At 35.7% G+C, this 22,079-nt stretch overlaps 3 protein-coding genes across 3 annotated transcripts; 1 reads left to right on the top strand and 2 right to left on the bottom strand.

The window, feature by feature from the left end:
- Window positions 1–2,123: 2,123 nt before the first annotated feature.
- Window positions 2,124–3,116, bottom strand: LOC136807829 (dentin sialophosphoprotein-like). The gene has a single exon (XM_067064451.1). The coding sequence runs from the start codon at window positions 3,114–3,116 to the stop codon at window positions 2,124–2,126; it is 993 nt and encodes a 330-aa protein (XP_066920552.1).
- A 9,733-nt stretch (window positions 3,117–12,849) lies between these two features.
- Window positions 12,850–15,782, top strand: LOC136807806 (collagen triple helix repeat-containing protein 1-like). The gene is made up of 3 exons (XM_067064428.1): window positions 12,850–13,036; window positions 13,691–13,981; window positions 15,007–15,782. The coding sequence occupies exons 1-3, from the start codon at window positions 12,965–12,967 to the stop codon at window positions 15,364–15,366; spliced, it is 723 nt and encodes a 240-aa protein (XP_066920529.1). The 5' UTR covers window positions 12,850–12,964; the 3' UTR covers window positions 15,367–15,782.
- Window positions 15,783–20,648: 4,866 nt separating this feature from the next.
- Window positions 20,649–21,491, bottom strand: LOC136807828 (uncharacterized). The gene has a single exon (XM_067064450.1). The coding sequence runs from the start codon at window positions 21,489–21,491 to the stop codon at window positions 20,649–20,651; it is 843 nt and encodes a 280-aa protein (XP_066920551.1).
- Between the last annotated feature and the right edge of the window lie 588 nt (window positions 21,492–22,079).

Genomic DNA, 22,079 nt, shown 5'->3' with positions numbered 1-22,079 from the left:
TGTCACTCGTTATCCCTGCTTATCCCCCTTATCCCCTCATTCTAATTAGCAAAGTTTATCGGACACGACGTCATATTCTCTCGGACACTTTGAAAGTCTTGTCCCCTCTTATCCCCTGCTTGTCACTCGTTATCCCTGCTTATCCCCCTTATCCCCTCATTCTGATTAGCAAAGTTTATCGGACACGACGTCATATGCTCTCGGACACTTTGAAAATCTTGTCCCCTCTTATCCCCTGCTTGTCACTCGTTATCCCTGCTTATCCCTCTTATCCCCTCATTCTGATTAGCAAAGTTTATCGGACATGACGCCATATTTTCTCGGACATTTTGGAAATCTTGTCCTCTCTTATCCCCTGCTTGTCACTCGTTATCCCTGCTTATCCCTCTTATCCCCTCATTCTGATTAGCAAAGTTTATCGGACATGACGTCATAATCTTGCGGACACTTTGAAAATCTTGTACTTAGATTTTGAAAATAATTTTATACCGAAATCTTTTAAGTTTTTTTTTAAAGTAACAAAATTAGCTGGCCCACAACGTTGTTTTGACGTTCATCCAACGTTATATGAACGCTGTGAGCGTTAGACAAACGTTGAAATAACGTTGTGTACCAGCTAGAAGTCTTTCAATTGCAGTTTTCGTGGTAATTTATTAATCTCATAACCGATCACCATTGCTAAGGCATATGATGATCTGAAAAGTTTCTCCAGCGAAATTTTACAAAACCGCGTTCGGCGGGTCTGGGAAAAACTATGACACGTGACCAGGATACCGGTATCCGATTGGCACGCAGTTTTCAAGATTCATTTATCATTTTATAGGAAACAATTTTTTGTAAGAACTAAGTACCAAAAACCTCTGTATCTTTTGAAATATTGAATATTTTCCAAGAATTTTTTCAAATGATAACAGGCAATTGTACATGGAACAATCTGAATCTTCACCTGTCAAAAATACTAACTTTTTTGCTGCTGGAATGCCCTTTGTTGACCACCTGAACATATCATGGCTACAAAATCATAAACAGTATCATTTAATTTGGAGTTTTAAAACCTTTTCAAGCCAGAAAATACTTTCCAGAACTTAGAGTTGGTTTTTGTTTATCTTCCAAATCTATTAAACAGTTCTCATGAAAGGTTTTTGAAGTCTGATTGCAAAAAGTATGCAACCCAAAAAACTGATCAGCGAAACCGCTTAAAAAAGCTCAACAAACATAAAATTCCCATAAAATTTCACCAATACTCTATCCAAATATCCAACATACATATATAGAGTTTAAACTAGTCAACCTCTTGATGTTTGAATCAATTTTTTGTCGGTTGAATGCCTGACAGACATTTCGCACACGTTAAGTTATAATTATTCTGATAAAATGCTTCATTCCTCCTAATAATCAAGCAGATAGCAAGAGAAAAGTAATCATTACATAAGAGAACATACCTGTAATAATTTGGTTGATGTTTGAGCCTTCATCTTGAACAAAAATGAGAAAACATCCAAGCAAAATCAGTGTACAATCAATACACCTTTCACAACAGTCTTTCAAAGCTTTTAGGTCAATAAGTATGAGCAGCCATTTCTGTGGGTGTATGTCAGAGCTACACTAAAATGAATAAACAACATTTGAAACATTGAATTTTCCTTCATAAGTCTCAAAAGCCATAAAAAAATCAAAACATTGACCAAGAGCCAAAACGTGAATTTCAGGCGCCATCTTGGATTTGGTTCGGAGCAAGAAAGCCACGGTCGCAGTAGAATCGGTTTTGTTTAGCCCACGCATCCAAAGACGGCCCGAGCAAATCGATAAATTTTATGCGAATGCTGCGATTGAATCAGATTGAATCGTGAAAAGTACTCTGAAATTTCAGAGTGTTGGCCATCAAAGAAAACCCGAGAACCTTCGCAGGTCTTCTTGCAGAACCATTCCCTTTAGAGCGCATGCGTGGAATGAGTGGAGCACGAAGAGCTGCTTGGAGGTTAGGTAATTTATAGGAAAAAGAAATAACGGGAGGCGCAAATGTCTGAACAAAATGGTTATCACTTAAAGCTTTCATTCTTCAAATATAAAATGTAAACACAAAATCGTTGAAATAAATTTCTAGAAAATTTCAGATGATGAAGTTAATCAGAATCTGTCGAGGAATCATTTGACGAAATCGGGATGATTGGGACTCCAGCGGCTACCGTTTGCATGTCAAATTCTATAGACGAGCCTTCAGAATCGACGGTCTTTTGTCGTTTATTTGGATTTGTCTCTTCGTCACTACTGGTCAAAGTGATCAGTTGGTGTGATAAGTCAGTTTCCGTGTGAGTGCATCGTTTGAGACTAAGGTAAAACCTTTTGGCTTTTGGTTGATCGTCTTCTCCAGTGGGAGGGTCTACAACGTCTTCTTCTATGGAAATATCAGATTCACTGGCGGGATTGACGGGGTTTGGCGCAACGGGACGTGTATTTGACTGTGACCCGTTATTGGTATCTTTGTCGTCTGGTTCAATGAATGATTCAGTATTGCCATCGTCAGAGTTAGGTGATTTTGGTGGCTGGTCGGACGTGATGACAGACTCAGCGATGGCCTTGTTGTTGCCATCGTCAGAGTTAGGTGATTTTGGTGGCTGGTTGGACGTGATGACAGACTCAGCGATGGCCTTGTTGTTGCCATCGTCAGAGTTAGGTGATTCTGGTGGCTGGTCGGACGTGATGACAGACTCAGCGATGGCCTTGTTGTTGCCATCGTCAGAGTTAGGTGATTTTGGTGGCTGATAGGACGTGATAACAGAATCGATGGATTCCTCGCTGTTTTCATCGTCAGATTTAGGTGATTTTGGCGGCTGATAGGACGTGATAACAGAATCGATGGATTTCTGACTGTTGGCATCGTCAGGTTTTGGTGATTCTGGTGGCTGGCAGGACGTGCTCTGCTTGGTAGCCGTTTCGGGAACGCCTGTGACGACTTGAGTTGGCGGTTCTTGCTCTAAGTCTGCATCAAACTCTGGATATTGGGTGTCTAAAAGATGATAGTCAAACCAAGGTCGCTGACAACCTTTTCGAATCAACCAAGCATCGTACACGGAATCTGCACCTTCCCACTTCGCTCTCAATCGTCGCCTGAACATGTTCTTCGCGTTGTCAGTCAAGGCCAACTCGTCCCAAGCTCCATCCTTGTTTGAAGCAAGAGTAACGACTTTTTGGACATAGACGTCGTCACAGTGTTCGCTGGCGTTGTCGAATAAAGGTGTTTCCCACTGCAAATCTTCGTAGTGAATGCCTTCGTGACGGTCAGCTTCCAAGACGGCATGGTCTAATGCTTGAGTTAAGCCTGATACTTCGTTACCGGAATCTTGGACTGCGGCCGGAGCAGCTGGTGGCTGAATGAGAATAACTCGACTTGATCGTCGTACATCAAAGACATGGGATCAAAATCAAAGTCGTTGTAGATTGCTCCATTCCCAGCAGCAGGTGCCACGTTGGGTGTATCAAAGATGGGTTCGTTTCGCAATTCGTGGGCCAGAAAATGAAACACCATCATACAATTCATTCTCAGCCAAGCTGAAGAGATGAAAAAAATAGTTTGTGATTGAATTTGGAAAAAACAAACTCTTATCAGATTCTCTAACGAGTGAATGCACCCTAAAAGTCAAAGTGCCAAAGATTAAATGACGTGTGAAACTGTCAGCTTTTTGTCTTACCTGAGACTGATGGATCTTTTCGCTTCAATGATGTCGTTTGGAAAACTTCAAGTCTTTTTCTTATCGCATCGCAGTCTCTTTCGTTGCCGAAATCCGGATAGACGTTGGTGGTTATAAAAAAACCGGAATTGTAGTGGACACGTAAGCCGCTCTTGTGTTTCTGGGGTAGAAAATTCATTCCGCCTGGAGAAATAAAAACGAAAATGAGGTTTTTGAGTTACGTGCAAATCAAGCGGTAATCTTCATGAATAACCGGACATAGGAAGAAAGCAAACTTTCGAGTTTTTTTTTTCAAAAATCTTCAAAGTGCGCAAGCGTAAAGATAAACCAAAAGCGATTTTTCATCGCCTTCGTCAGGGCCACAAAAAAAGAACAATGCGAATCAATTCACTCACCTTTAAGGACACGTTTGGCATCTTCACATGACAAAGAGTCAGGGGTCCACTCATCCATCATCACAATCTGGGTGTTACTGTTATCAAAGCTGCTGAGAATCGCCCGTCGTTCATCACACCCGCAATATATTTGGACGGGATGATTCCTTGAAAACAACTGAACCAGCTCGTTTTTCCGGAATCGGCTGGACCAACCAAACACATCTTTGTCTCTTTGTGTGGAAATTGACCATGCATCAACAATTGATAGTACTTTTTGTAGAACTTCTTCCTGATTCTAGGGTTACCGAATGAATTCTCCACACCTTTGACGAATGGCTCAGGGTACGGTAGGACGTCAGGGTCGTAGGTGTACTTAACGAAAGCACGCGGAGAGCCTGAAAGAAAGTAAGAGCTTCAGAATTTACTATTTTATCAATTAAAATGTGAAATTTGACCTCGCAAACATGGTAAAAAAAGACATGAAAACAATTTAATAAAAAATAATACGTACCTTTTAGGGTCGGCTGATCAACTTGAAAACATTTCTCCGAGATGTTAAAACAAGTGCCGTAAGGTGCGACTTCTATGAAATTGTAGTCAACGATCAACGGTTTGATAATTCGACAGCTGCTTACTGACAAACAAATTGATGATGGGCGTCACTTGGGCCACTATTTGGTCAGCGATCTCTGGGCAGCCCAATAAGTAGTGAACAAAATCGTGCACCGACGAACAAAACACGTACGCGAATTTCGCTTGAGGAGCCTTCTTGTATACGGATCCATCAAAAAGGCCATATTCGTTTTGCGTCATGTAATGCTTTATCGCTGTGATGGATTGCAATAGGCGACTGACTGGCATCGGTGCTGCGTGAACGGGATCTTCTGGAGGTGCAAAACAAAAATAAGTACATCGTTCTAGACACGAATCAATTTACCACATAAAAGACAAAGAACAGTGAAAAGACCCATATCCTTCATTTAAAATAGTTTTCTTATGTGAACTAAAACAAGATCTTTTGATTTCAGCTCAAAATAACAAGTGAGGAAGAGTCCATTGGGCCTTCTAAAGAAGAGTTTTGTGAATTTCTTTTCTCACCTTTGGAAGTCAAATCAACCACCTTGATAGACATAAGCTTTTTGATCAAATCTACAGCTTTCTTGAGCTCTGACGCAACATTTGCACCCATTGTTTTGCAAAGCCATAAAGAGGTCAATACTTTTGAAGAGTACCGCTCACCTTCTGTCATATCAAGATTTACCAAATCTATTCCTTCTTCTTCAGCGGCAACTTTCAAACATTTCACCTGCGACTTCGCAAAGTGATGAAGCAAAGCTTCGTTATTGTGGTCTTTCAAGGCAATGTACAGCGAAGAAACATAGCTTTCGGTGATTGAACGAACGCCTGAACGAAAAAAATACAAAGAATTAATTTAAGACTTTCCATTTTGAAAATTTGAATACGGGTGAAGCAAGGGATAAGAAGACAAGAATTCAAAGTGTCCGTAAAAAAAACGCAATGTCCGAAAAACTATTCCTCTGAAAAACAAGGGATAAGGAGGATAAGCAGGGATAGGAGTGACAAGCAAGGGACAAGAAGAGACAAGACTTTATCAAAGTGTCCGTAAAAAATCGCAATGTCCGAAAAACTATTCCTCTGAAAAACAAGGGATAAGGAGGATAAGCAGGGATAACGAGTGACAAGCAAGGGACAAGAAGAGACGAGTATTCAAAGTGTCCGTAAAAAATCGCAATGTCCGAAAACTATTCCTCTGAAAAGCAAGGGATAAGGAGGATAAGCAGGGATAACGAGTGACAAGCAAGGGACAAGAAGAGACGAGTATTCAAAGTGTCCGTAAAAAATCGCAATGTCCGAAAAACTATTCCTCTGAAAAACAAGGGATAAGGAGGATAAGCAGGGATAACGAGTGACAAGCAAGGGACAAGAAGAGACGAGATTCAAAGTGTCCGTAAAAAAATCGCAATGTCCGAAAAACTATTCCTCTGAAAAACAAGGGATAAGGAGGATAAGCAGAGATAACGAGTGAGAAGCAAGGGACAAGAAGAGACAAGACTTTATCAAAGTGTCCGTAAAAAATCGCAATGTCCGAAAAACTATTCCTCTGAAAAACAAGGGATAAGGAGGATAAGCAGGGATAACGAGTGACAAGCAAGGGACAAGAAGAGACAAGACTTTATCAAAGTGTCCGTAAAAAATGGCAATGTCCGAAAAACTATTCCTCTGAAAAACAAGGGATAAGGGGGATAAGCAGGGATAACGAGTGACAAGCAAGGGACAAGAAGAGACAAGACTTTATCAAAGTGTCCGTAAAAAATCGCAATGTCCGAAAAACTATTCCTCTGAAAAACAAGGGATAAGGAGGATAAGCAGGGATAACGAGTGACAAGCAAGGGACAAGAAGAGACAAGACTTTATCAAAGTGTCCGTAAAAAATCGCAATGTCCGAAAAACTATTCCTCTGAAAAACAAGGGATAAGGAGGATAAGCAGGGATAACGAGTGACAAGCAAGGGACAAGAAGAGACGAGTATTCAAAGTGTCCGTAAAAAAATCGCAATGTCCGAAAAACTATTCCTCTGAAAAACAAGGGATAAGGAGGATAAGCAGGGATAACGAGTGACAAGCAAGGGACAAGAAGAGACAAGACTTTATCAAAGTGTCCGTAAAAAATCGCAATGTCCGAAAAACTATTCCTCTGAAAAGCAAGGGATAGGGAGGATAAGCAGGGATAACGAGTGACAAGCAAGGGACAAGAAGAGACAAGACTTTATCAAAGTGTCTGTAAAAAATCGCAATGTCCGAAAAACTATTCCTCTGAAAAGCAAGGGATAAGGAGGATAAACAGGGATAACGAGTGACAAGCAAGGGACAAGAAGAGACAAGACTTTATCAAAGTGTCCGTAAAAAATGGCAATGTCCGAAAAGCTATTCCTCTAAAAAACAAGGGATAAGGGGGATAAGCAGGGATAACGAGTGACAAGCAAGGGACAAGAAGAGACAAGACTTTATCAACGTGTCCGTAAAAAATCGTAAAAAAGTTTCTGAAAAAACTATTTTTTTGAAAAACTAGGCATAAATGACAAGCTAGTCAAAATTGCTATCTGAGAAAATTCAACCTTGAAGATAAAGTCCGAGTCAAAAAGTTAGCGCATGTTTGATGACACGTTCTAGTCTGCATGGCCTAGGCAACATTTATAGGTAGATCCGGAACCTCTCAAAAATCGATGCCGTATTTTTAGAAATTGCTTAAGGTTTTTTGAAAAGTGTGCTAGTTTCCAGACTTGTCAAAAAGTTGTAAAGTCCTAACCCAGCTAGTATACAACGTAGTTTCAACATTCGTATAACGTTATATGAACGTTAGTTAGAAGATGTTTCGCCCCAGCTAGTATACAACGTAGTTTCAACATTCGTATAACGTTATATGAACTTTAGTTAGAAGATGTTTCGCCCCAGTTGACACACAACGTTGTTTCAACGTTCATCTAACGTTATATGGCCGTTGTGAACGTTAGATAAACGTTGAAACAACGGTGTGTGCTAGCTGAAGCTTTTGACCCCTCTCGTCAAGAAAAAATATATATTTGAGCGAAACAAAGAGTGAACACGTGAAAGAATTTTGAATAAAAAAAACAAAAAATATCAAAGAAAGCTTACCTCTTCCTTTCACAGCTTTGCAGTGTACGATATCGAGTCCAGATTCAATAACAATTTTTGTCAAGTGGCATTCGTATGATTCAATAGCCATATCGGGCCAGTCAAACATTACCCAAAAGCTTACTCCGGCAATAGTTTGTTGTTCATCTCCTTTCTTCACTCCATAAAGAGCGGTCGCGCAAGAAAAAAACCCTACAATTTGAAGCTCATTTGAAAATCTATTTTCCAGTTTTTGCCTTGCCAGCCAAACTTCAGTCTTGGAACCAGTTGGGAGCATTACCCTGATTGCTGCCGCTTGGTAACATTTCGATACATGTTGTATTACGAAAGATTTTAGTGTTGTTTTAACAAATGTACACTTCAGTTCCTTCTTTGGATTTAAAACGTCTTCCTCTCTCTCTTCTCTCTCTTCATTTGAAGTAACTTGTTCCATCTTGTATCACAAGCAATTTTAGAACAAGTGTCAGTAAAGGAACAAATTTGCTCTTTTATGGTTTATTTAATATCGTCATTAACATTCTTATTTTATTCTTATTTTATTCTTATATGACACTGATAACGTATTGCAAACGTATTTTGAAACTTAGCAGAAAATTATATCAATGTCATCAATCTTACATTAGTCGTTAATCTTGGAAGAAATATCCAAAATGATACCAGACATTTCTCGTCCTTGTTGATCATCGATATCGTACACTAGGGGGGGGGGCTGTTTCGGTTCGGTAGAGAAACTAATAATGTTATGTTAATAACTCCTGAAATAATAGACCTTTTGACATGAAAGTCTTTGTAAATTCCTTGCATTTATTAAGCTTCAAGAAAAAATTATTTTTGACACATAAATATTTTCACACCTTGAGCTTGAAGACATTTGTGACAAAAATATGTCATAAAAATTGACACATTGCATGTACAAATTTATTTTTCATGTCAAGTATATCGTTTGAACCGTAATTTATAATATTTGTGATAAAACGAGCATTTTGAACCCAAGGAACTGATAAAACTTCCGGTTTTTTGGGCATGATGAATGACTTCATCAAAATAATTTTTGGCAAAAGTCACCCTACATGACAAGGATCTTGTGCGCCAAATTTCATCCAAAAAGACCAACTAGATCAAAAGTTAGGGGGTGGTACAGGAAAAGCCCCCTATTTTTGAACCACTTCTAAAAGCCTAAAGTATGTTCACGATAAGCGTGCACTCTTTTTTCTTTTACCTATAACTTTGAAGGAATTCTTCAATCTTTATAAATTTGGTATCATTGGAAAGATATTAGTAAGTGGAACAATTTGAAATAAAAATATCTTTAAAAAAATTCTAAAAATGAAGATGAAAATGAAGAAGAAAAAAATGAAGATCTTGTAGAAAAGTGCTATAACTATCATTTTCACTGAGGTGAATCCTTGATCATCGAACGTCATCACTGTGAAATAAATCTCAAAAATAATCATTCAGTCAAAAGATATCAAACAAAGTTATAAGCTGATTGACGTCTAAAAACGCTGTTTTCTGCAGTTTTTTGCTGTTTTTTGGGGTCAATCACTTATTAACTTTGTATCATAATTTTATATTTAATAAATATTTTAATGAAATTTCTTCACAGTGATGATCTCCTAAGATCAAAGAATCTCTCCAGTGAAAATGAAAGTTATAACACTTTTCTACAAGATTTTCCTTTTATTCTTCTTCATTTTCATTTTCACTTTTAGAATTTTTTAAAAAAAATTTTAATTCTAATTTGATGTATTTGATGTATTTTCAAGAACATTAGATGAAACACATTTCTTGTATTTGGCTAGAGAAACTACCCTGAGTATCAGAGGTTAAGTTTTCAAAGAAAATAGTAACCTCTGAAGACAAATAATAGAAATTTTATCGCGCATGTGTCAATCTAATCACTGTAGAAAAAATCAAAGATGAAGAGCAAACATTAACATATTAATGTCTAGCAGACTGTATCAGTATGCAGTTTACTATTTACGAATTCCCCAGAAACCTCCAAGTGTAGTTGAAATGAGTTTATTTCAAAAGAAATCTTTTACATGATCCCCAAATGTATAACAGTAATTACTAAACTTTTGATTATGGAAATGTCACTTTAATTGAATCGAAATAATAGACAGACTTTATGTTATGATTCTCTATCACTGACTCTTTTTACAAAGCATTGATGACTTTTTGTAAGTTGTGTTTTCAACGACGGGAATAAAAATATCGACTATGACGCTCATCCAAGATCTTGGATGGTCCTCATGGTTACTTTTGTCTTCGCTGATTGCGCGATGAATAGAATCTCGATTCGTCGGCACTTGCATTTTCCAAGGAAAAAATTACATAAGACAATTTAAATTATTTCTGAAGTAATTTTTTGCTATCTTCACCAAGCTGTTTTTTTTCAAAAAAGGTGAAAACGGTAGTTTCTTAAAAGCAAATCGAATCGAAACTGCCATTTTCTTATAAAATCTACTGGCATGGAAAAAAGATATTGCATTACCAAAATCTAACATAATCAAGAGCATCTTTTTAAAACTAATCTTATGCTAGGAGCAGTTCAGACATCGTGGCAAACAATCGTGGGTTCGGATTCGAGGGTGACTTTGAAAGACTGAAAATTTGAAAATCACATATTAAATTATAAAAAAGAAAAAGAGAATTAGTTTTCAATTTCAAATTGCTCTTGAAAATGTTCAAAAAAAATTAGAAAAAGGAAAAAAAAACGTTTTCACGGCTCTCATATTAAAGCTGAAAAATTACCAATTGAAACATCAATACAGAAAAGAAGCGAAAAAGAATTGCCGTGGTGTGTTTAAAAATCGCTAGCGGAAAGCTCCATGCGAGAATGGGAGAGTATTAGAGTATAGATGGTACCTAAAGACGGTCAATTTTAAAATTAATTAGAAGAAATTTTGTTATCACATTCAAAACTCTTCCAAATAACCTCTCGTCACCACATAATCCTAATGAGCACCCCCCAGCGGACCTTCAATTCACGCAATCATGCACATCTTTGTCCCCTAATTCATGCATTCACGCAACTTTTTTTTAATTTTCACGTATTAACGCAAGTGAAAAAGTCCATTCAGGTATTCACGCAAATCGCTTGGAGCTCGTTTTAAGGGAATCATCTAAACTAATATTTTATCCCTATCAAAGATGATATTAGAGGAAGATAGCTTTCTCATTGCATTGAGCTATTGAGGTTTGTTTTTCTATCTTGAACTTGAACTATAAACAATTTTTTAGAGCCTATGATTCCTTGCAGTTATTTACAAAGACCTCCTAACACGAAATTAGAACTGTGTTTTGATCAGATATTATCTTTTCATCCAAGGTTTATCTGGAAAATATTTAAAAAATACAAAAACTATCTGAAAATGTTGAAAGTATTTGTTATACGTCATTTTGTATATGAATGAGAAAGTAGCTTTTATTTAGAACAATTTTTCCCGTAAATTTATACTATAGTACTCTGAATTATCTTTTCAACGGTAAATATAGTTTGTCAGATTTGAATTATTGGTTTGAAAATGACAAGTAAAAAAACATTAATGCCCCTGTACGCTTAAAGCAAATAAACTTTATATCAGTCGCGCATTTCTATTGATACTCACATGAAGCTTCTGTATCGTGTCATCGATGGAATAATCAAATGAAAATTATAATTGTCAAAACTTCGTCCACATGACTAAAGGTTCAATCTCAAAGACAATTTCTTGGAAAATTGGAAATCTTTCACATCTATTCTGCCTTTGGTCTTTTTGTTATATGAAAACATTGACTATTCCTCTACATGTAAAAAGGTCCATCTCAATCTCAAAGATGACCACCACAGTAAAACTTTAAGTTTTGTTAGGTACTAATTTTGAGATTTAACCTTTAGTCATCGCAACGAAATATAGGCCAAACTTGACTAAAAGCTTGTTGTGGATAATCCAAAATATCTTGCCAATAAAACTTCTGAATTAAAAGTTTCCTATTCAAACTACTTTAAGTACGATGTGATATTGGGAATGGAAAGCTATCATGCAATAGAGAAAGTCACTTTATTTTTACGCCGGGAAATAAAATAGAAAATCCTGGCTATATAATTTGGAGGCATTACACAAACTTTGAGCAGTTGCACAATTTTTAGCAAGATCATAAATAAAGCAAAGGGCTGTCATAGGATCTTACTTGTTATTAGGCTATCCGGAAGTTTTTCTCCAGAAAACGCCGTTATTATCAGAGAATTGGCCATTGGATTCTTACATGAGAAGAGAAGAGAGAAGTGAAACCTCATATTTTTAATATTTCACTTTTGCCTTATGGTCTAGGGCGCGTCGAAATCATAGGGTGCGTCAAATTTTCAAGGCGCGTCAGGCGCGAAGGCGCATTAGAAATATGAGGAAGCGTGGGCGCAGCATTTAGCAGACTCGGCGTGTTGTGCATTTACTTTCTATCATGTGGAAACCATGTATAACCACATATAACCATGTACAAAGCAGTTTTTTTATGACATAAGCTATCTAATTCTGCCTCAAAAAATATCATTCAAGCGCTTCACTTAAAAAATAATTAAGGAAATTAATTAAGAAATGACGGCAGGGTAAATATGATATGGATATAAGTCTTTTTTAGGAGTACATTATGGTTTTCAATTCTAACTTGAACTTAATAGACATTTCCAAAGAATATTTCAAAAGGTTTCCGCAAAATCGTATAAACATGTTGATTGGGTTTAAAAATATTCTGCAGGCTTACTCTAAATCACTTCATAAATAACGTATAAGCTCATAAGGAAATTGGATGTAAGAGTTCTTCAAGGCAAATTTTGCAGTAAACTGTTAAAACGGTACCATTAATGTGATCCTAAACAGGATTATTTATAATGACTCTTTAAAAGACCTCTTTAAAACCACTAACACGATTGTTGGGAAATGAAGCAACGGATAAAGGATTTTAGGCCAATTTTAGAGCGTTTGTTGAAGACGTCACTAGAATGACTATGGCATATTCTTTTTATTTGGATATACCACTCCCTTTACTCAAAACATCTTTTAAGCTTACCGCCGGCTCTTTTTCTAGACAAGCTAACCTTATAAATAGGGGACTTCTAACTGTTTGCTCAATCATCAACAATCAAAGAGATCAACTACAAGAACACTGACGGACTAAAAGGAAGAAGGGATAAAAACACATAGTCGAACGTATTCAAGAAAGATTTTCAAGATTGACATTCAATATGAACAAGCTTATATGTATTCCAGTTCTTTTGGCAATGATGTTTGTCTTCGTATCGACTGCTAATAATCAGGTGAGAAATCATTGCTCATTATCTTTTAAATAAGAACAAACTATATAAGAAAATAATGCATCGAAGACCGGAAAATTAAGAACAAATTAGGAACATTTTAAGGGTTTCCAGACTCTAAAAGACATAACTTCTTAGCAAATTGAACAAACATACTCACAAGTGGTGATTAAAAGAATAGGTTAAGAACATTTTAGTTCAAAAGATATAAACTTGAAAATTTGACCTTAAAAAGCATTAAATTGCTAGCCGAAACTGGCTTAAAACGGCTCGTTGGGCTCAAATGGGTAAACTTTTCAGAGAAAGGGGACTATCTCATTGAAGGAAGATTTTCAACCCCTATATTGAAATACAGGTCTAAAGAGCCTAAAAATACCATTTTTCATAAATTTTGGATTAAGTGCAAATCAGTAATCACTGACTATAAAAACGAACAAAGCACGTTGGGTTAAATCTTCACAAAAAACATCACATCTTGAATTTTCGACCCAGAGGTGACTGTTAATCCCTACAATACTAAAAGATTCTTGGTGATTTACATGATGAATCTTTGAACCTTGTAGCTTTTTAAAATCTTTGAAAGTGGCATCAAAGATTTAGAACCCCTAGAAGTTTTTCAGTAATTCCGAATTTTAAAAAAGATTTTTTTTGTATAAGGAATGCAAAGATGGACGTGATGGTCGGGATGGAAAAGATGGAAAGGACGGCAAAGACGGCAAAGACGGAGTCTGTTTATACAAAAAAGGCGTATTCGGAATAAAAGGAGAAAAAGGAGAAGATGGCAAAGATGGAATAAACGGAAAGGATGGGACAAATGGAAAGAATGGGATAAATGGAAAGGATGGAAATGATGGAAAAAATGGAAAAGATGGAAAAGACGGTGCAAAAAACTGGAAAGAATGCGCTTGGAATAAAATAAATGATAATAAAGACAATGGCGTAATCAAGGTAGGTTATAAAATAAGCGGGTTGTTACAATTGTTGTCAGTAGAGAAAGCTCCTTTCAGTTCTGCCATCAAATATCAAACATAAAACACTAGATCGAGCTATTCCGTCCCTTGATTGAATAAATTTAAATTTTCGGTCTACTGTTTTCTACTTTTCATAAAGATTGTTTCGCTTTGAAAAAACGCTTGTAAAAAAACAGATTAGCTCTATCTAGTGATTATTGTAAGATAGTTTTGGTCCTATCCACAATCATGGTTGAAATATTTTAAGAAATCCAGTTATTTTAACGTTTTTCAAGATTTAAAATTCCGGCAAGAAAGTCGATTTTGGGCTATCTCTTTAATTTAATCGAATATTTCAATTTTGGGAGGAGTTGGCAGACTTCCAGGTTATATTCAGAGCCTTAGTGGACTATTTTTGAACTTTTGGATCCTTAGATCCTCAAAAGTCTTAATCTTGTGTTAAAACTCAGAGTTAAAACTTTACCCTTCCAACCTACTTTAGAGCACCTACAAATCAATTGTGGTTTCAAAATTTCGTGGTGAATTTCCCCTTTTTCTCAAATATTATGACCTTGATTGCAGCAAACATACCCCGAAAATGGTATGGTAATGGTCTGTGATGCATATCATAAAGAAAATTAAAACAATACGATTTTTCAATATTTTCGAAAAACCTATACTATAAGGTGTCTAATCAACACCCCTCCACTACTTACTAATGTTTCGATTGTATTCCAACCCCCTCCCCCTGCTTTTTTAAGTTTTGAAAAATATTTTCGGCCGTCAAAAGAAAAGTATGATATATTTCTCTAAATAGGCAGATCTTAGTCTATAATCATACCTTACTAATTTCTAATTACAATCACCCCTTTATTATTCCGACTGACACTTTATTAGGTCAGAACATGAATATATAAGAATCTGTTTGGTTTCAAAAGTCAGCCTTTACAAATAATAGTTATATAAACCAAATTGGGCCATGTCTGTTATTGATTGAAGAAAACACAACCTCTCTTTTTTTAGTCTTGCGCCTTCAAAAAGAAGTCTTCCTCTACTTACTTGAAAGTTGTTATTTCTTCGGATATGAGAATATACAACTGTAATGCTTGCTGTCAAAGATGGTTTGTAACTTTCGATGGACATGAATGTGCACCTGTGCCGATAGACGGTATCGTTTATATGGGTGCAGGTGCTGGAAACCGTCTACAGAACCTACATCGTCCACGAGTTGTTCGGGGACATTGTAAGGTCTCGAAAAAAAAACAAGTCAATGTGGCTCTTAATGTTGGTAATTGTACTGGGTTTCCCGGGGGCGATGCATCCACTGGGTGGAATTCAGCAACACGAATTTACATTGAAGAAGTTGACCAGCCACAATCTTAAAACAAGTTTTTTTTTGAAAAATATAAATTAAAGATAAATACGCATTCTTAGGGGTGTAATATTAAAAACTCTTTCGTACTTCAAATGACACACCTTTTGAAAGCTTCAGGGTAGCGTAGATAGTGGATGAGTCCCAGAAACAAGAAGCTCTATCAGAGAAGCTTAAAACCTATAATCTTTAAAAACAGTTTATTGAATTTATAACGGCTTTGCTTTACTATACTTTACTTTAAAAGTTCTAATTTCTTTTATCTAATATCGTCATTAACATTCTTATTTTATTCTTATTTTATTCTTATATGACACGGATGACGTATTCCAAACGTATTTTGAAACTTAGTAGAAAATTATATCAAATACCATCAATCTTACATTAATCGTTAATCTTGGAAGAAATATCAAATAATGATACCAGACATTTCTCGTCCTTGTTGATCATCGTTATCGTTAACTCTATTCGTACTAGCGGGGGGGGACTGTTTCGGTTTGGTGGAGAAACTAATAATGTTAATAACTCCTGAAATAATATAGACCTTTTGACATGAAAGTTTTTGTAAATTCCTTACATTTATTAAGCTTCAAGGAAAAATAATTTTTGACACATAAATATTTTCACACCTTGAGCTTGAAGATATTTGTGACGGTAAGGTGTCATAAATATTGATACATTGCTACCGGTTTTTTGCTCACTTTGGGCATGATGAATGACTTTATCAAAATAATTTTTGGCAAAAGTCACCCTACATGACAAGGATCTTGTGCGCCAAATTTCATCCAAAAAGACCAACTACCGGGTGGGTGCGCCACAAAAATGTTTCTCTCTTTAAAACTAATTTTCTAGAAATCTAAAAATTCTAAAAGAACCACTCCTATCTCATTGGAAAGAAGAAAGATAAACTTAAAATTTGATGGGTCATCTATCAAATTCGATTCATTAGATCGAAAGTTATGCACAATGGCCCAATTGAACAAAAAAGTTACTTTCTAAAATTGTTAAAAAACGTTAAAAATCGACCTATCAAATTAAAAAGAAGCATTATTACATGATACATCATTATCTTCGTTTCAGTCATTAAAAATGATAATTAGCTGTCTAAATGACCTTTTGTTGTGTAAAGGAAAGTTGAATTTCAATAAAAGGCAGAAAATTCGTCGTTTCATAAAATATTGGTTTCGAGGTAGATCCAGCCTTACATAGACTTTATCCAATTTAAAACCGAAAATCGGAGGAAAATTTCGGTAAGAGTAAATTAAAGTGATTTTGATGAAGATTTTAAACCCTTTTGGCCTTTCAGTTTCGAAATTTTATGTGTTTAATCACTAAAAAATGCTTTTAATCATGTAAAGGTTATTGCGATTGCCAATTTTATATAAAAATTTGATAGGTCGATTTTCAACGTTTTCGAGCACTTTCAGAAAGTAACTTTTATTCAATTGAGCATAACTTTTGATCTAACGAATCGAATTTAATAAATGATCCATCAAAATTTAAGTTTATCTTTCTTCTTTCCAGTAAATTATGAATGGTTCTTTTTAAACCTTTAGATTTCTAGAAAATTAGTTTTAAAGAGAGAAACTTTTTTGTGGCGCACCTGGTAGATCAAAAGATAGGGGGTGGTACAGGAAAAGCCCCCAGTATGAATAGCGTTAAGGTTCGTAATTGCTAAAAGTCATCCCACTCTAGTTATTTTCAATATTCTTGCTAAAGTAATAAACTGTTTTTATCATAAAAATTCTTATTAAAAGTGGCTGCGTTTAGACCAACTGGCATTTGTAATTTGGCATTTGCTCATGAGGGATTCGATTTTAATAGCTTTTCCATTGTATTTTCTGTCATGGGATTTAAGGAATCGTTCATTACTGAAAAGGTGATTCCCTCAAGTTCAACTTTGACAGATCAAACAATGAAAAGCATGGAATTTCTCAAAAACTGCAGTCATTAAGACTGAAACTTTTTGCCGTAGGGCTAGGCTATGGCAAATTTTGCAACTTTTACAATCTATAGAAAGAACTGAATAAAAAACGTGCAAATACTTTAAAAAATCTAAAATGTCATTTTTTCTCTTTGTTTTGGTTCCTTTGTTTGATTTGAAATGCCAGAAAAGGGGATTCCTTTGCTCAAAATGGCATTTCAAATGCCAACATAATGCCAACACGCTGGCATCATTAGGCATTTGACAAACCGAACAATTGCGCCGAACAATAGAATTCAAAAGAATACTGCAAGCAATTACAAATGCCAGGCTGGTCTAAACGAAGCCAGTATGACCATAAAAAATCACGACTAATTCTGATTGGTAATTAGGCCATAACAAAGATCTAAACAACTATATTTTACTTTATGTCCTGTGTGCTCTAACAATGCTTTTTTGAAACGACTTTTTTTAAGCCATGATAATAGACTAAAAATATAAAAATACTATCAGTCCCTGCGTCGTCCGAAATGACTCTTTACCATGACAATTAAGCTTGCTTCGCTTGCTTCGCTCGCTGTCATTTTTGAGAAGTTGAAGGTATTTCAATTATGAAAAATGTGTTAACGATTTCTGGTGTTTTCCAAGGAAAGTGAACAATAATTTTTTTGTATATTGAATAGCCCATTAATAAAAACATTTTCCTGTTTTTTCCAAGGAAAATTATGTAGAGAAAATGTCATATTTTTTCCAAAGAGAATTACCTTAAACAATTTGATGTATTTTCAAGAACATTAGATGAAACACATTTCTTGTATTTAGCTAGAGAAACAACCTAAAGCAAACTCTGATGTTTTTTTCAAGGAAAATCGACCAATACAATTCCTTGTATTTTCCAAGGAAAAAATTACATAAGACAATTTTAATATGTTTCAAGAAAGTTATCTGAAGTGTTTTTTTTGCTATCTTCACCAAGCTGTTTTTTCAAAAAAGGTAAAAACGGTAGTTTCTTAAAAGCAAATCGAATCGGAACTGCCATTTTCTTAAATCTACTGGCATGGAAAAAAGATATTGCATTACCAAAATCTAACATAATCAATAGCATCTTTTTAGATTAATGCTAGGAGTAGTTTAGACATCGTGGCAAACAATCGTGAGTTCTGATTCGAGAGTGACTTTGAAAGACTGAAAATTTGAAAATCACATGTATTAAATTATAAAAAAGAAAAAGAGAATTAGTTTCCAATTTCAAATTGCTCTTGAAAATGTTCAAAAAAAATTAGAAAAAGGAAAAAAAAAACGTTTTCACGGCTCTCATATTAAAGCTGAAAAATTACCAATTGAAAGATCAATACAGAAAAGGCGCGAAAAAGAATTGCCGTGGTGTGTTTAAAAATCGCTAGCGGAAAGCTCCATGCGAGAATGGGAGAGTATTAGAGTATAGATGGTACCTAAAGACGGTCAATTTTAAAAGTAATTAGAAGAAATTTTGTTATCACATTCAAAACTCTTCCAAGAAACCTCTCGTCACCACATAATCCTAATGAGCACCCCCCCCCAGCGGACCTTCAATTCACGCAATCATGCACATCTTTGTCCCCAAATTCATGCATTCACGCAACTTTTTCTTATTTTTCACGTATTAACGCAAGTGAAAAAGTCCATTCACGTATTCACGCAAATCGCTTGGAGCTCGTTTTATGAGAATCATCTAAACTAATATTTTATCCCTATCAAAGATGATCTTAGAGGAAGATAGCTTTCTCATTGCATTGAGCTATTGAGGTTTGTTTTTCTATCTTGAACTTGAACTATAAATAATTTTTTAGAGCCTATGATTCCTTGCGGTTATTTACAAAGACCTCCTAACACGAAATTAGAACTGTGTTTTGATCAGATATTATCTTTTCATCCAAGGTTTTTCTGGAAAATATTTAAAAAATACGAAAACTACTGAAAATGTTAGAAAGTGTTTGTTATACGTCATTTTGTATAGGAATGAGAAAGTAGCTTTTATTTAAGAAAATTTTTCTCGAAATTTATACTATAGTACTCTGAATTATCTTTTCAACGGTAAATATACTTTGTCAGATTTAAATCATTGGTTGGAAAATAACAAGTAAAAAAAAAAAAATGCCCCTGTACGCTTAAAGCGAATAAACTTTATATCAGTCGCGCATTTCTGTTGATACTCTCTTGAAGCTTCTGTATCGTGTCATCGACGGAATTATCAAATAAAAACTATAATTGTCAAAACTTCGCCCATATAAATAAATAAATTTCTTGGAAAATTGGAAATCTTGCACTTCTATTCTGCCTTTGGTCTTTTTGTTATATGAAAACATTGACTATTCCTCTACATGTAAAAAGTCCATCTCAATCTCAAAAATGACCACCACAGTAAAACTTTAAGTTTTGTTAGGTACTAATTTTGAGATTTAACCTTTAGTCATCGCGACGAAATATAGGCCAAACTTGTTGGGCAGGGCACAGAGACTGACACATTTGTAACTTTTATGACATGTTCAAACTGAATGAAGAAAAAAATACAATGTTTTAGTCTCAAAGGAAATTAAGTAAAATGACAAATTTTAGTCTGAGAAAAAATTGAAAAAAGTGACAAAAGTTGATCATCCAAAAATTGAGAAAAATTGACAAATCTTAATCTCAAAAAATTGAAAAAAATGACGAATCTCACATACTGTAAGATTGACAAAAACTGACCAAAAGTGAGTGGAAAAATTGGCTAGAAATTTCTCCGTAAAAATGTAAAAAAAAGTATTCATTTCAAAATTTTCATAACCTAATCTTAACCTAGGGAGACACGATGCCTGAGCCCAGATGGCTGGTGAAACACGAAAGAATGAACGAGAGAGAAACGAGAAGGAAACCTACCAGGTAGCCAGTAAATGATAGCTGTGTATTGAGTGCCCAAAAATGACAAAAATGACGATTTGTCAAATCAAAGTTAAAAATTGAATTCCATGACTTTGAAAAAATTCTATTGCTTTGAACCTCACATCTCTCTTAGTAAGGAACAAGTGAGCTCCTTGAAAAAAGTGTCTTGATTTTGATAAAAAACTGACAAAAATTGAACAAAAGATTACATAATGAAACAATAGAAAAATAATGACAACGCACGCATTGAACATAAAATTAAGATGCGTAAAAAAAGTTAATTGAAAACAGAAGCTAATAAACGCAAAACACTGAAGTGACACTGAAACCATGGAAACAGAAGACTGTAAAATGAGACGCTGTGGCTAGGGACTGAGAAATTTTTTGGTTTTATTGAAATTTTACTAAAAGTACATCAGAGCCACCAAGCTCGCATTACACTCCCAGCCAAGACCAACAAAATTTCTCCAGTTAAGTAAAATCATTATCGACAGTTTTGGACATTTCATATTTGTCCTTCATTAGATCACAATCATTTACTGAATGATTTAGAATCAAATCTCGACCAGATCTTGAAGTTTCACGAAATGACTTCTCACTATCATTTTGATATTTCACCGCGACACGTCGTACTTTACCATCATCACCAGGTTTAACATTGATCACCATTCCATACGTATATGTCTTCGACAAGACTGAATCGACTTTCTTGAACAGGACAATATCTCCAACTTCGATGTTTCTATCGTGTTTGAACCATTTCTCTTGGAACATCAATTTTGGAACATGATTCATCAACCACGACTCAAACCATGAGTTGTAAATGCTTGAGTTTTGATCGATCAACTTGGATGCATTTGTCGTTGTAAGAAATTCCCCCGTTGGACTGCGATCGTTATTACGTCCAAGGATTAAACGATTAGGTGTAACAAGATCAAAATTCTCAATGTCGGTGAGGTTACCAATGGCGATCGGACGATCGTTGATCGAGTTGACAATCATCGAGCAGAGCTTTTCCCATTGGAGGATCGATAGCCTTTCGTTCTGAAGATTCTTTTCCAAAGATGAATTAATCTCCCGAATTTTCCTCTCGACTTTTCCATGCATGTTGTGTGCACCAACTGGACAAGTTTCAGCTTCGACTCCTCGATCTCGATATAGCTTTCCTTTGATGTCACTGTAGGATAGACGCATGTCTTTGGTACCTTTTATGAGTTGACCACCTTCGTCACAGAAGATTTTCTTTGGGAATCCATAACGTGATGCGAATCGTATGAACGATTGAAGAAATGCTGGTGTTGAATAGTCATCCATAACGTTGATACATGTTGCAGATGTGACACAACAGCATTAGACGACAAGCCAAATTTTCAAAGTGGCTCTTTTGTTGTGTGTTGAATAACATTTATAAGGTCCACTCAGGTCCAACTGAGTGAAGTAGAAAGCAGGTGCTACGGTAATTCTTGATTGAGGTATTGGACCCATTGAAGCTTGAATTGATTGTTTCTTGAGGAACTTGCATCTCTGACAGCACTTCAAGATGATCTTGACAGTATTTCTTCCGTCGATGATATAAGCCCTTTTGTTGACTTCACGTAAGGTGGTTTCTACTCCTGAATGCTTTGAAACACGACTGTTCCAATGAACATCTGATATGATGCTGAAGGCGATAGGTGAATAACGATCCACGAGTGGGACACAGAATGATGTTGTAGATAAATCCAGCATTGCTTCAGTGAATCTACCAACGATTGTGATTTGGTTTGAGGGCAGAATACGACCATTGAAGTACAAGACACCATCTTTGTTGACACTTATGGGTTCGTACTTTTTGGTTGGAACGAACTGAACGATCTCAGCAGTGGCTTTTTTGAAGAAGTACGTCTCTGCTTGTTTGATTTC

This window comes from Clytia hemisphaerica, unplaced genomic scaffold, assembly GCF_902728285.1.
Source record: "Clytia hemisphaerica strain Z4C2 unplaced genomic scaffold, Clytia hemisphaerica genome assembly, whole genome shotgun sequence".
In the NCBI taxonomy this organism is placed as follows: domain Eukaryota; kingdom Metazoa; phylum Cnidaria; class Hydrozoa; order Leptothecata; family Clytiidae; genus Clytia; species Clytia hemisphaerica.
Note: the sequence above shows the minus strand (reverse complement) of the source record. Positions and strands in the feature narration are given on the sequence as shown.

Coding starts and splice junctions, on each gene's coding strand:
- LOC136807828 (XM_067064450.1), bottom strand. CDS start 21,491: ATGGATGACTATTCAACACCAGCATTTCTTCAATCGTTCATACGATTC.
- LOC136807806 (XM_067064428.1), top strand. CDS start 12,965: ATGAACAAGCTTATATGTATTCCAGTTCTTTTGGCAATGATGTTTGTC. Junction 13,037..13,690: donor TATCGACTGCTAATAATCAG/GTGAGAAATCAT, acceptor TTTTTGTATAAG/GAATGCAAAGATGGACGTGA. Junction 13,982..15,006: donor AAGACAATGGCGTAATCAAG/GTAGGTTATAAA, acceptor CTCTTTTTTTAG/TCTTGCGCCTTCAAAAAGAA.
- LOC136807829 (XM_067064451.1), bottom strand. CDS start 3,116: ATGTTCAGGCGACGATTGAGAGCGAAGTGGGAAGGTGCAGATTCCGTG.